This window comes from Eretmochelys imbricata, chromosome 12 (assembly GCF_965152235.1).
Source record: "Eretmochelys imbricata isolate rEreImb1 chromosome 12, rEreImb1.hap1, whole genome shotgun sequence".
NCBI lineage: Eukaryota > Metazoa > Chordata > Testudines > Cheloniidae > Eretmochelys > Eretmochelys imbricata.
Window position 1 is genome coordinate 36,993,594 of NC_135583.1, and position 13,612 is coordinate 37,007,205.

The 13,612-nt window shown below is 44.4% G+C and overlaps 2 protein-coding genes across 9 annotated transcripts in view; one reads left to right on the forward strand and one right to left on the reverse strand.

Moving 5' to 3' along the window:
• The first annotated feature begins 293 nt into the window (after positions 1 to 293).
• Positions 294 to 6,068, forward strand: GINS2 (GINS complex subunit 2). The gene is made up of 5 exons (XM_077831388.1): positions 294 to 416; positions 1,410 to 1,524; positions 2,909 to 3,008; positions 4,572 to 4,698; positions 5,399 to 6,068. The coding sequence occupies exons 1-5, from the start codon at positions 327 to 329 to the stop codon at positions 5,522 to 5,524; spliced, it is 558 nt and encodes a 185-aa protein (XP_077687514.1). The 5' UTR covers positions 294 to 326; the 3' UTR covers positions 5,525 to 6,068.
• A 5,523-nt stretch (positions 6,069 to 11,591) lies between these two features.
• Positions 11,592 to 13,612, reverse strand: part of GSE1 (Gse1 coiled-coil protein) — a 219,167-nt gene continuing 217,146 nt past the window's right edge. For all 8 annotated transcript variants that reach the window (XM_077830686.1, XM_077830689.1, XM_077830688.1 and 5 more), the window contains exons 15-16: positions 13,373 to 13,476; positions 11,592 to 12,378 (exon numbers count right to left, since the gene is read on the reverse strand). In XM_077830686.1, the coding sequence (XP_077686812.1) occupies positions 12,244 to 12,378; positions 13,373 to 13,476 (239 nt within the window). In that variant the 3' untranslated portion in view covers positions 11,592 to 12,243. The remainder of the gene's footprint in view (positions 12,379 to 13,372; positions 13,477 to 13,612) is intronic.

Consider the following 13,612-nt stretch of genomic DNA (forward strand, 5'->3'; position numbering starts at 1 on the left):
AGCGTTCTGATTGGCTGGAACTCATTCTAGCCGCTCAGCCAATCGCGTACCACGATGTATGTGACTAAGCCAATCAGAGAGAGACTATAAATCTTCATAAGCCAATCAGAGCCTCTTTACGTGCGAGCCCCGCGTTTAACCCGAGATCGGGAAACCAAAGCTAGCTTCTCGCGCCGCTCAGAAACAGGCAGCGTCTGGCGAGGGGGCGTCGGGGGGCGGGGCCTGTCTCCCTCCCAGCCAATGGCAAAGGGTGTGGACGGGCGCGCGCGTGCCGCGAGATCCAGTTCCGGCGGGCGGGCTGGCGGCGGCGGCGGCCCCTCAGGGCCATGGATCCCGCCGAGGCCGAGTTCCTGGCCGAGAAGGAGCTGGTGACCGTCATCCCCAACTTCAGCCTGGACCGCATCTACCTCATCGGGGTGCGGGGCCGTAGGGCCTGGGGCCTGGGCTCGGGGGTTAAGGGGCCGGACCGGCGCGTGTTTGGGGGGCGGGGGGGTAAATAGGGGCTGGGCTCGGGGGCAGGGCCGTGCGGGCGGGGGCGCAGGCAAGCGGGCCGGGGTGGGGGCTGGGCTCTCGGGTGTCACGGGGCCGGGGCCCTGACGGAGGCAGCTGGGAGGTCAGGGCCCAGTTCGGGGAACAGCACGGGGGGCGCCCGCAGTGGGCTTACGTAGGGAAGCAGGGCCGGGAGATGGGGTGGCCCGGGGCTCGGCTGCGGGGAGGGGATGGCGGGGAGATGGTCCTGGCCCGCGGGCCGGGGCCGGAGAGCCATTTGGGGCTGACCCGCTCCGCAGTGGGGCTACTGACATCCTGATAGGCGGCAATGGTATCTCTATAGCCTGCCGCCCATCACCATGGGGTCTGGGCGCCTGCCAGTAAAATTCATAGCGATACCAAAGCCAATAATGGAGTAACAGCAAAGTGCCCAGTCGTGAACGTTACGTTACCCGCCTGGCTCTTCCTAACCTCTGCATTCCCTTTGGCTAACTGCCTGTGAGCCCAGATCCCTCCTGCAGCGCCAGTGGGTAGAAGACTCACCTGCACTTACTGCCCTACACTAGTTGTTCTACTGTTAAAACATCTCCCATTGCCCACCCACAGCCAAAGGGGCTACCTTTCAGAGATGGGAGAAGTAATTTTCATATATAGCTTATGAAACCCTTTAGGATAGAAAGTGTCATCAAAATGTAAGTGGTTACTGCTAAGGGGAGAGAGGAGAACTGTGATGGGATCTGGGACCAAAAGGAGGGGTGATTTCAGTTGGCATGGGGTGGCTTCCCTAAATCTACAGGAAACTGTTGATCCTTCAGCAGTGTGAGGCTGATGAAGGAAGACTAGATTTTCAAAGAGGTCACAATTTTCCCTGCTCTGTTACTTCTCCTTTCCTTATTTTCATACTGAATTTCATTTTCCAGGGGGATTTGGGTCCCTTTAATCCTGGCTTGCCTGTGGAAGTGCCTCTTTGGCTAGCTGTTAACCTAAAACAGAGACAGAAGTGTCGGCTAATACCTCCTGAATGGATGGATGCTGGTAAGGAGAACAGTAGCCTACAGATCTGGCATGGACTTAGCCAGGCTGCAGGGCTAGTGGGGAGTCCTGAAATACAGGAATTGGACCTTTGCACTTTTCCCAAGGGAAAGTTGCAAGGACAAATGGAGTTATGGGAAGAATTGTTGCTGAGATTTTCGAGACCTAGCATGGTTTTAGACCAACAAGGTGGGTGAGGTAGTGTCTTTTGTTGGATTGATTTCTGTTGGTCATAGAGACAAACTTTCGAGCTTACACGGAGCTGTTCTTCAGGTCTTGTCTCTTTCACCAACAGAAGTTGGTTCAGTAAGAAATATTACCTCACCCACCTGTCTCTCTAATATCCTGGGACCAACATGGCTATGACAACACTGCAAACTAGTATGATTTTTAGCATATCCTTGTTTTAATTTTTAATCTGTGTAGTTAGAATATATTCTTATTCTGATACATAAAATTGGTTTCAAATACTGCGTCCCCGTTCTACCACTGGTTTCAGTGTGATCTTCAGCTGGCCACTTCACTGTTCTTGGCTTTATTTGGCCACCTGTAAAATGAGAATCATACTTGTCTACCTCAGTGGGGAGATTTGTTTGTAATAAAAATGCAGAGTATTGTTATAATCAAGGCAGGGTCTGCTGCCTTTTAGCACCTCTTTTTTTCTAGCCTCATCTCTATGGAAGAGGGTGTCTTTGGAGAGCATAAAGAAGTTCTAATCTCCTCATTCTCCTTTGTCCCTTGAAGGCAGTCAGGCGCTGAAGAGATTTTACCCCAATGTGATGTATGTTCCTCCCATTAGAAATAAAAATCCTAGCCCCCTCCATTCTGCCATCTTGAGAGAAATGTATAGTTGAGGAGGGCAGGAAGCAGGTAATGATGGAATCTCAGGAAGAGTGAAGAGGCTTGTGTCTCTAAACATTCTCCCTTTTCCACATTTTCCTCATTCCAGAGAGTGCAAATCAGTGAGCCAAAATGTTAGTTGGCAGAAAGGTTCCTTTTTTGGAGGAGCGCTCTCTCCAGTCATGTGACTCCTTCTCTCCTCATGTCCCAGGTGGTGACGGTGATTCATCCTTCTAACCATGTTGGACTGAATGTTTCTCCTCAGCTCTTGTCACTGCAATCCTGGGTTGGTGGGTGTCCCTTTCTCCCATATGAGTTGAGGTCCACTTTCTCTTCTAGACATGAGATCAGATCAACTTTTGAACATTAGACTTGTTTCTCCTGCAGCAGCTGGTGTCTCCACCTAAGTGCTGATTCCTCCTGATGTAAACACGAAACTGGCAGTTCATCCTGCAAAGTTGGTTAAGGGGTGCAGCTTCCATGGGAGGACTTGACACCAGCGCATTGAAACATCTGGTAAAGTATAACTCTTCCAATTGTGTTTCAGAAAAGCTGGAGGAAATCCGGGATCAGGAACGCAAAGAGGACACTTTCACTCCAATGCCCAGTCCCTACTACATGGAACTAACTAAGCTGCTGTTAAACTAGTAAGTAGGTCTCTTACTGTAGTCAGTCAAAGGCACTTTCCTCCCTGCCCAGTTGGGTTTGAGGTTGGTAAATATTCAGGAATGTGAGTCGTGACATAGGAAAGCTTTTAGGATTTGATTGGATTTAAATTTTGAGGCCTTTGGGAAAGTGTTAACAGGAGGCTTATTCCAAAGTACATCAAGATTTTGCTAGGGCACTTACCTAATGGTAGCCTTTGTATTTATTAACTTGGTTTCACTTGTTCTGTGGTGTGATAACTGGACTCCAGCGCTGCATACAGAAGTAACTAAGTGTAGTGGCCCTGGATGTATTTAGCATATTTTTTATCTTCATTTATACAGATTCACAGCTCTCAATCTACCTGAGAGGCCCAGCAGCTTAATCCTTCCAGACTTCTCTGCCTTCTGCTGCTGTTAGGCTACCCTTTAGGAGTTGGGAAATTCTTCCTTTCTCAGCCTGGAAAGCAGGGATTGGGGATGACCTGACTCTAAACTGTCATGTCTGCTAAGACATTTCATTACAATAAAATTAGCTTTCTGGCTGGTATTTCTTCTAAGCCAGTGGCTCTCAACCTTTCCAGACTATTGCACCGCTTTCAGGAGTCTGATTTGACTTGCATACCCAAAGTTTCACCTCACTTGAAAGCTATTTGGTTACAAAATCAGACATAAAAATACAAAAGTGCCACAGCACACCATTACAGAAAAATTGCTTACTTTCTCATTTTTACCGTTTAAAACAGTTGCAATACAAATATTGTATTTACATTTCAGTATATAGAGCAGTATAAACAAGTCATCTGTATGAAATTTTAGTTTGTACTGACTGTTAGTGCTTTTTATGCTGTTGTAAAACTAGGCAAGTATCTAGATGAGTTGAAGTACCCCTTGGAAGACCTCTGCATACCCCCAGGGGTATGCGTACCCTTGGTCAAGAACTACTCTTCTAAGCACATACCCTTCTGACTTGAAAAGCCCTTGATTACAGAGGACTGGCCATTTGAAGCCCAACTGTTTTTTTTTTGTTTTGTTTTTTTTTGATGCTTACAACCTCTTAGCACACAGACCCTTTTCTAACACTAGAATAAACCTAGAATAACCAGGACACTTCTGTCCAGGTGAATTGATCTGATCTCTTGAGGTCCTTGTGGAAGTGTTTAATTGCCTAACCATTAGGATGTTATGTGACACAACCTGTATGGTCCTTGTGATTGAACGGTAAGAGTACCGGGCTGAACTTGAGCTCTAATAACAGTTGAGCCATTGAGTTGCTGTTTTACTTGTGACTTTGGCCAGGTTATTGGACTTCCTGGTATTCCAAACCATCTGGGCAATTAAAGACCAGAAGGATTGTATTGAAAACTGAGCTTTCCTGGGTAAATAAAGTATCCAGAAAACCCCAGCTGCAGAAGCAGCAGCACTTTGGATTTCAGTGTTCCCTCTTTGTATAAAGCAAACTACTCTGTTCATGCTTCGAGAAGCTGCCAGTGTTACTCATGCCAGAGACTTAATGTATTAGTCCCTTGCAGCCTGTTCTGACCGACCTTCCTCCTCCTCTTCTAGTGCCTCAGATAGCATCCCGAAAGCAGATGAAATCCGAACACTGGTTAAGGATACCTGGGATACACGGCTAGCTAAACTGCGGCTGTCTGCGGACAGCTTTGTCAGACAGCAGGAGGCCCATGCCAAGGTACAGTAAGGGAAATCTGGGGTGGGCTGATAAGTCTGCTGGTTTTGGCCTGGGAATGTTCAAGATGCTGTGTGATTATGTGGCTTGTGAATGATTAATATTGCTGGTGAAAGTTCCAGTAGTAGCTTTTTTTTGGTGATTTGGTTATTTGTCAGTTGAGAACTATAGCCATATGGGTTTTTTACTCCACTGTATTATGTTGTTCCAAATGCTGCAATGCTTCTTTCAGCTCTAAGCATCTGCACTACAATGTTGCTCTCGATGATGTAAGTCACCCAGTACACCAACCTTATAACTTCACCTCCGCAAGAGGCATAGCTGCTTAGGTTGATGTAGTTAGGTCGACAGAGTGTCACTGTCGAAACTGCACTGTCTGTTCTGGCTGTCAGCCCCTGGTGTCTGACAGCTTGGAGCCCCAGCTGTCAGCCCCAGTGGCTGGGCTCCGGGCTTTCAGTGCTCCACTGTCATTTAAATTGGTGGCAGTGCTCCTGTTGACGATATGCACTGCCAACAGGAGGAGGGTAGTGTGGACATGCATAATCGATTTTAATTACTGCAGTGGCTGTATGTTCACGTAACTTATGTCAACTTAATTTTGTAGTGTAGACTTGTCCATAGATTGACCTTCCTTTGCCATAGTGAGAGACTGTAGTGCTGCTTCCCCAAATACTGCTGTAATGTCACCCTCCTTGTCTTTTAGCTGGATAATCTGACCTTGATGGAGATCAACACCACTGGGACTTTTCTTACTCAAGCCTTAGATCACATGTACAAGCTACGCACAAACCTTCAGCCGGGTGAGAGTGCCCAGTCCCAGGATTTCTAAGATGCCTTCTGACAGTCTAAAACCCTCATGGGATGAGGCAATAATAGTAGGAGGACTCTGCCCTATGGACACTATTAATGAGTCCTAATGGAACTTGCCTTATGCTGTTTTTATGTCTTAAATGCCCTGTATAGATCTCTGCTAAAAACCATGCAAGTCTTATACATTTCCTGTCAATTGTGTCTAACTTGAGGCTCTGTGGTGTTTGCATGAAGGCTGGTTTCCCTCAGTTTGCATGCAGGCAATAGAAAGAAGGCAGCCTTGTGGCTGCATATTAATAAGTTGAGGACTGCTGATGGCACAGAGGGCATTCCCTGCTCAGCAGCTCTCGTGAACAGCTTCTGCTCTATAATGAGCATCTTTGGCAAAACAAATGATTCTACCTGGCAGAACTCTTCCAGCCCCATGTGCAGCTGTCTTTGCAAGATGAATTGGTTGCAGCAGTTAGATGCTGTGGGGAGGTTTTTCTTGTTATTGCCTTATTGGAGGGATTTTTTATATCTCTTAAATGATATGTAGCAGCAATAAATATGCTCTTAGTTTAGTGTTTGTTCTTCTCCTTCCTCTGGTTGTCTAAAGCTTGGCTGAGGAAGATCACAGAATAGGACTGTTTTAAACACCTGGATGCACAGCAGTCCTGTGGCTTCCTTGGGGTACAGAGTGATATATGGATTTTAACACAACTCTACTGCATGGTGAGGCTTGTTTCTTCAACTGGGCCATCACTTACAACATATATTCATCTCTGAGCACGGCTGATAGATGAGGTCACGTGGCTGGCTGGCCAAGGCCATTTAAGTGCACTGTTCTCTCTCTGTGCACTTGTAGCTTTGTATTTCTCCCTCAGTGGGAAGATACAGCTTTAAAGAGAACACGCACTACCTCATTTGGTTCAGATACTGCTTCTAGCAGGCCACTGAGATTCTTTGTGGATACAGCTGTGGCAGGTGGTAGCTTACCAGCAGCATTTCTCTCATTTATACTAAGAAAAAACAATCCCTTTGTTGGTTTTCCTGAATATAGTATTATCATAACAATAATCTCTGCAACAGAGAATATTAGGTGGCATTCATAGAGCCTGTTCCTGGACGCTGCAGGGATAGGTGATAGTTTGAAAGCAAAAGATTATGATGTAGCTTAGCTCCCAGTGCGCTGAATCTAATCTTTAATCAATGCCAGTTGCTGTGCTAGGCTCTGTGTGGATAGCAGTAAAGGGGAGAACCTAGCCAATCTGCTGGCTGTTTGGAAGACTAAGAAGTGGGTTCAAAAACCAGTTGGAGGACCGGAAGGAAATATTCCTGGTAGTTGGAAGATCTATCACGGTGATGTATTGTTCATTTGATCTTTTGACTGAAGTTACTATTTGTTTAAAAAAAAAAAAAAATCATGCATATAAAAGTGAACTGTCTGTCGGAGGAATAAGACTCCTTTTCCTTTAACATCCACTGGTACACTAATTGTGTGAAGATCTAGATGCTATTGTGTGAAAACACCTCCTCTTCTCTTGCCCTTTGCAGCTGACATTAGGGGCCTTGTCTATCTCAGAATCTATAAACTGGTCTTACTGTTGGCTTTAGGCTCAGTTATAGCACTTGCATCACTGTGAATACCACAAGGAATCAAATGTAGCTGAATGTGTGTGTATGGGGGCTGCCCTTCACTCAATGGAAAGCAAGTCTGTTGTCCATGGCTCTCATCAGGCAGCAGTATTTAATCACCATAATGTTCCCCATGTCTTCAGACAAATGTTTCCCTACTGCCTTTACTCTCAAACATTGAACGGTCTTCCAGATATCTCCCACCATCCACTCCCTTCTGAGCTTCCCCTGTGCTGTTTTTGCTATCGCATTCTCTTTTATGTAGTCTCTGGTTAACTTGTATGTATCTCATTATAGTGAGGTGGTTCAGAGTGAACTGGCCTATGTATCTGATGATGGAACAGGAGGTAGGATACTCTGGACTGACTTGATCCTTCTGAAATAACGAATCCCCTGACTTAAAACAGCTTGTAGAGCCCAAGCTGGGCTGGGTGCTGGCTAAATGCCATGATGTAGTGTCAACCACACAATGCCTTTTTGCTGCAATCTTGTAAATGGCAGTGCATTGCACATGTTGTCCTTCACTCTGGATCAGTGTAACTTTTCCATCCACTAGTGGGAGGGAAAAACAATCCTTTGCCATGATTTAGGACAATTTTATTTTTTGGATGTTGTCAGAAATTACAGCAATATATTCATAAATACCTAATTACTACATTCAACAAATAATATATTACATTACAATTAATTCAAACAAGTACACTTAGAACAGATTTAATTTTTCTTTCACAGCATCTAAACTGCCCCCAGCAGGCTTGGGCTTCCTCCCCCTCTGCCTCTCCCTCCCATGCTCCGGTTTTTACTGCTCTAGCAATTCTGCACAGGGTACGTACAAATAAACACAACCAGTCAACATGGCCCTTGGGGCAGGGGAGAGGGAGGGGAGTATTACTGAGACTTTTTAAGCAGTGGGTCAAGAAGTTGGTGATTAGCTCCTTTCTCTATTGGTATTTGAGGAATGGGGGATAGGGGTGGAATCAACACTCAAGTACAGGAATTGTTGCAAAGCAAAGTTACATTTTCAAACAGGCTCATAAACATTGCCATCTGGTGGTGTGCTTGTGAACTCCCACTCTGCAGTGTATTGAAATTGATAGGTAAACTGACAATGAACTTTTTTATCATAGGCTGGGAGGGGAAACAGTGATTTAAACATAAGTGTATTTTTCTGTGTTAAAATTATCATGAAGTCTGAGAATTGGCAGCTAGTAGGCCAAAGGCTTGCTATGCAATCTGGTTTAAAGAACTGTCAGCCATAAGTGTATTTTGCTTCTTAAACAGGTAAGTTAAACCAAGAATTTGTGTGCTTTTTTTAATGCGCTTTTTTTGCTCATGCAAGAATAGACCTTAAACACAAAGCAGTGGTAACTTCCTTTCTTTCTTTAAACTGAGCCCTGCTCTTTTTAAAGAGCCTCCAATATTTAAAATGCAATTACGATTAGAAAAGTGACTCTAAAAACAGCATTACATTGCGGCTTGGTGTATTCTGAGTCATAGCTGCCTCATCTACTACTACCCACTCAACTTTTTTCTGCTGTCAGTCGTGTAGTATTTACAAGACTGAACACCAGAAGCTAAATTCTAGTTACCTCAGCAGCAGCATTGCCAACTAAATTCTGATGCTAGAATCTTTGATTGCTGACAGTGTATGAAGCAGGAAGGCTATGGCTTTAGTTTCAGGTTAGCAGTAACCTACCTTGGCATTAAAAATGGGCTCGCTTTAAGTTGTAAAAATAGGCAAGTCTGATAACAAAAGCATCAACTGAGAGTAAATCTTTAAAACCACATAGTATTCTAGTCACTTGCCTGCTCAGAATGGCACTTTAAAAAAGATCTCTGCCCTCTGAGTGAAAGGAAAACTGCAGGCCTGTTGCTGTGAAGACATTGCTAGTCATGGAAGACAGAAGTTCCTTCATGTAAATACTCTGAAACCAGAGTGGCATAACTCAGCTCTGAAGTCAACTGTGCAGTGTAATATTTGCTGTTCTTCCTATTGTATATGTTGATGTAGTTTTGTCTGCTCTTCAGTCTCCCAGAGGGAAAATAGTGTCAGCCCACCAGAAAAGAAGAATCACACATGAGCAGTCATACAATCCATCATTTCAGCTTTTTTGATAAAGCTAAATTGACACTAGTCAGCGACTGCTTTATTTTCTTCCATTTGCAAAATGGAATGGGCTCAAGATAGGCTGGAGGTTTGCTGTTTGTACTGCCCTAAAAACCAATACAAAAGGGGAAAAAATATAGAATTGCATGGCTTACCATAGGCATTAGTTTTAGCTTTCCTTTCTGGTCCTTTTCCTTATTTATTGTTCATGCGGCATTACAGCCTTAGCTTTATTTAATCTGATTGTCATGGGGGGAGGAAGGAGGGAAAAGAGCCTTCAATGTGGAAACTGTAGCAGGGTTGCAATTGGGTGTTTGTAGGAGCTATGGCTAAAGGGAAATCATAGCCTCTAGGTGCTGCATTTAACAACAGGTGGATGTTACTTAAACAGTAGCACATGGATTTGCTTTTCTCTGTTCTGCCCTCATCGTCACTCTGGCTGGCTCCTCAATCATGAGCTATGCAAGAGCTTGAACTAGCTGTCACTGCCATCTGAGAGCACATAATCTTCTAGGAATGCAATAGGCTAACTCTTGCCCTGCCTGAGATTTAGTGGGCAGCATGAATGTTTCTTCTGAAAACCAGCAATAGACTGAGGCTTTGTCTACACTGGAAACTGAACGAGTTCTGTTGTTCAGAGCTGTGAACCCCCCCCCGAACAACAAAAGTTTTGCAGACAAAAAGCAGTGGTGTGAACAGCACTTTGACAGGAGAGCTCTTCTGCAGCTGAAGCTGCTTGCTGGGGGTGGAAGTTTTTTGTGAGTGGGAGAGCTCTCTCCTGTTGCCAAACAGCTGTGTTGCGTAGACATAGCCTAAATGGCTTGCCTTTTAAGTGTTGACTGTTAGAAACCTAAAGCAAATAACAGGGAGGTGGAAGGCTATGAACCTTGTCTAGAGCATGTTGTGATTACTAGAGGCTGTTTTTCCACTCCAAGTGTTTCACTGTTCCAACAGAACAGGTATCTCTGGCTATCTCTGTCTTCCAAAATCTGCTGTTGAAGGAGACATCTCCAAGTCTAGAGACAAGACAGTAGTACGTAGATTTTGATCAGAGATGTCTGTGCTACTTTTGCCCTCAACTGTCCCATGACTCCTTCCCTCAAGCTGTTGAGTAGGGAAATGGGACACGTCCACCTCTGGCCTTTCCTGTCTATTTACAGCTGAAAATGAAGAGCCTGTTAGTGCTGTTCCTCCTGCTGCCACGTCATCTTAATTTAAGACGAAATATTCCTGATAACATGCACAGCAAATGCAATATTACTGCCAGCTGCTAGGAAGTAGGGGGAAGCAGAAGCCTATTACCCACAGTATCCCTCACCCATCTAAGAAATTAATAAAAAAACAAAATTGGTTCCTGTGCACTGCTCAGAAAAGACTGAATTTTGCCAGCAGCTGCCCCTTGGCTGCTTACAAGGAATAGAGCTCAGCTAGGTTTGGGATAACCCAACCGTAAACTGAACTTCAAGCGAGCTCTTTGTGAAGGAGGTCGTCCTAGTTCAGAAATGTTATTCAGAGGAATAACTAACTGGAAGGGCAAGCTGGGAGAATTTCTACTTCCTCCTCCCTATTCCCACTGGTGTTTCTCATGTGAATAAAGAACAGGGGAAGTTCAGCTCAGTCTGCACTGCTTCCTCTCCTGTAGTTCTCTAACACCTCATTGCTAACACAAGCATTCTTCCCCGTTAAAACATTTTTCTAGAGTACTAATCAGAGCGCTGAAAGACATCAGTAAAGCTGAATCATAGACCCAAACAGTTCATTTAGTTCCTGAACTTTTGTTCCCAACACAGACTTTTCCCCTCCCTTCCCTATTTAGTAGGAGCTGGTCCTATTTGTAATGTAACTTTTGAAGAGCCTGAAGGGGAAAAAAAAATCTGTGAAAGGGCAGTAAGGAATAATTAATTCCTCACCTTTTAGTAACAGAATTTTCTGTACCAGTAACTGATGCTACACAAAGCAAAAAACAGAAGTGATAGCACATGCCCCAGTGGAAAGCTTTTTTTTTTTTTTTTAAAAAAAACACTTCAATATTTTTCATGTCCTGACCAGCAGCAGTACAAACACTAAAAGCAAGTTATTTTGCCAAAAAAAAAAAAAAAAAGCAGAAACATATTAAAAATGGCAAGCTTTTTATAACAATAATTAAAGTAATAAAAACATACAAAACTTTTTAAATATATACACAGTACAAGGCTGAAGCACCTTTTTTGACTTTGTTTTTTTTAATTGCAAAATCGTTTGAGTTTGTATGAAAATTTTACCCACTAGGGTATGTAATTTGTGTGTGTTTCTCTCACTAGGTGTGTGCATGTGTGTTCTGTACATTCCGCTCCCTACCCCCCAAACAGTAATAAAAGGTACCTTCGGTTTGTTTATTCACTTTATTTTTTATAGCGAAGTGCATTTCCAGTGGAAAGCCTGCTGATTTAGGGAAAGGCTGAAGTTCTGAAGCTGTGTTTGCTCCTTCCAGGACTTGTTACTCTGCAGATTGCTACCACAGCTTTCCGTATGTGAGAGACACAGTTCATTTGCTTTCAAAAGTGTACCCAACTTCCTCTTAACACGAGAGACACCATCTTCCCAGTGAAGAATAGGCAAACCCCATGGTACAGTAGTTGGACTAATATGGCAACAAAAGAATGATTTTGTGTGTGGACAGCACCCCCTCTACAGGGAGGTGGTTATTAGTGTTGTTGATGAAGTCTTTTTTCAGATTTTAAAAAAAATAATTAAAAAGTGGAGGGGAAGGAGAAAAAAAAAACACCCCTCATTAAAATTAAACAAAATCTAGCCTTCATGGGTGGGTTGCTTGCAGAATTACAAAGATTCAGTTGCATTGAAGTCAAGATAGAGGTGGGTATTTTTTCTGGATCCCATAATCCTTTGCTTCATGCATGGCACATTCTCCATTTATATTTTAGCTTCAAACCTCCCAGTGAAAAATATTAAATATTCAAGGTAATAAAATAGATTATTATTTCTATACTATATGTTCAGCCTAGTGCAAGGGAGCGTCACCTGGGATATCCCTTGAAATAACCCCTAGACCACTGCATTGCAGGCAACGCAAGGCACTTTCTCAAGTGATCTAGTTCGGCCTGAAGTCGCTCCCTTTCCGAGACAATCTTCTGCTTCTGGTTCCTTAGTTCCTGTAAGAGAGTAGGAAAAAACAAAGTTAAAAAGGGGACATTGACATGCTGGTATGTGCATGTAGTGCCTCTCTCCCAGGGTGTGCATCTATGGTGGATATAGTATGCTGTTCTGCAGAGGGAGGCCACTGGGTTTGTTGCAGTCAACATTTGGGTGGCTTGGTGGACAGATGGAAATTACAGCAAAGTTGGATCAAATCAGAAGAGCTGATTCTTTTCCTGTGCTGGGGTAGTCTCGTTGAGTTTGACCTGAGTAAGTGAGCTCGGAATCATGTTTTCCTCAAACTTTGTGGCATCTGTATTTTTTCCAGCACTGTTCCCTCTTACGTTTATCCATCCTGTTGCTTCATCACTCCTGCCCTAAGAATGGAGATCCTGACATCCAGCCTTGTCTGGAGCCAGCCCATGTCTTTTCCCTGTGGTGAAGAGGTGGGGAACCATGCAGCCAGCTTTTCAGTGGGCCAGCCAGGAAACTAAAAGGGATGGCAAAACTTGTACTGCTGCATTTTAAAAAATCCTACACGGCAAGTGTTATAATAATCCTACTGTCCTGCACATGCTGAATCCCCGTTGATGGTGGGGGCACTGAGCAAGCAGAGAGAATCACAGGGGAGTAGTTTTGCCCTACAAGTTGTTTATAGGTTTGCACAGACTCTGGATGGGTCTCCTTTCCTTGCTACCAGGGTCATGCTGCTTACAGTGGCCCTGTCTGCATGATACTTGCTAGTGCAGTTTTATTCCAGAGGATGTTGTATACAAATGGGCAGTAGGTCATCTGAGAAGCATGCTATTCTATATAGGTTTTTACATCACACTCATCACTGTAGTGTCTGAGTGCTTTCCAGTAGTGCATTAAGCAACACGACTACATGTGTTTGTTCTCTTGTCCTCACCTGCCATTCCAAAGGGCAGCCTCCAATTTGCCTCTACTGGGGTTCCAGTAGGTTCGGCCCCACCCACCCCTGAGCGTGTCAAAGTGGGGTCAATCACTCACCGCCATGCTGTGTGACAGCTGCTCTGCAGTCAGACTGAGACTGTAGTGCTGGGCCTCCAGCCGTCGGCACTGTGTCTGCAACACTTGGCGTTCCACATTTTGTTCTGCAAGCAAATGAGAAACCATCAGCCTTGCATGGTATCATCAGAATATTTGGCTAATAGCATCTCTGGTCTGGCTAGTCTTTTCCACACCAGGCTCTTGAATTCTCACCCTTGATGTTGGCCTTTTTCTGAAACC

Coding starts and splice junctions, on each gene's coding strand:
- GINS2 (XM_077831388.1), top strand. CDS start 327: ATGGATCCCGCCGAGGCCGAGTTCCTGGCCGAGAAGGAGCTGGTGACC. Junction 417..1,409: donor ACCGCATCTACCTCATCGGG/GTGCGGGGCCGT, acceptor TTCATTTTCCAG/GGGGATTTGGGTCCCTTTAA. Junction 1,525..2,908: donor TCCTGAATGGATGGATGCTG/GTAAGGAGAACA, acceptor ATTGTGTTTCAG/AAAAGCTGGAGGAAATCCGG.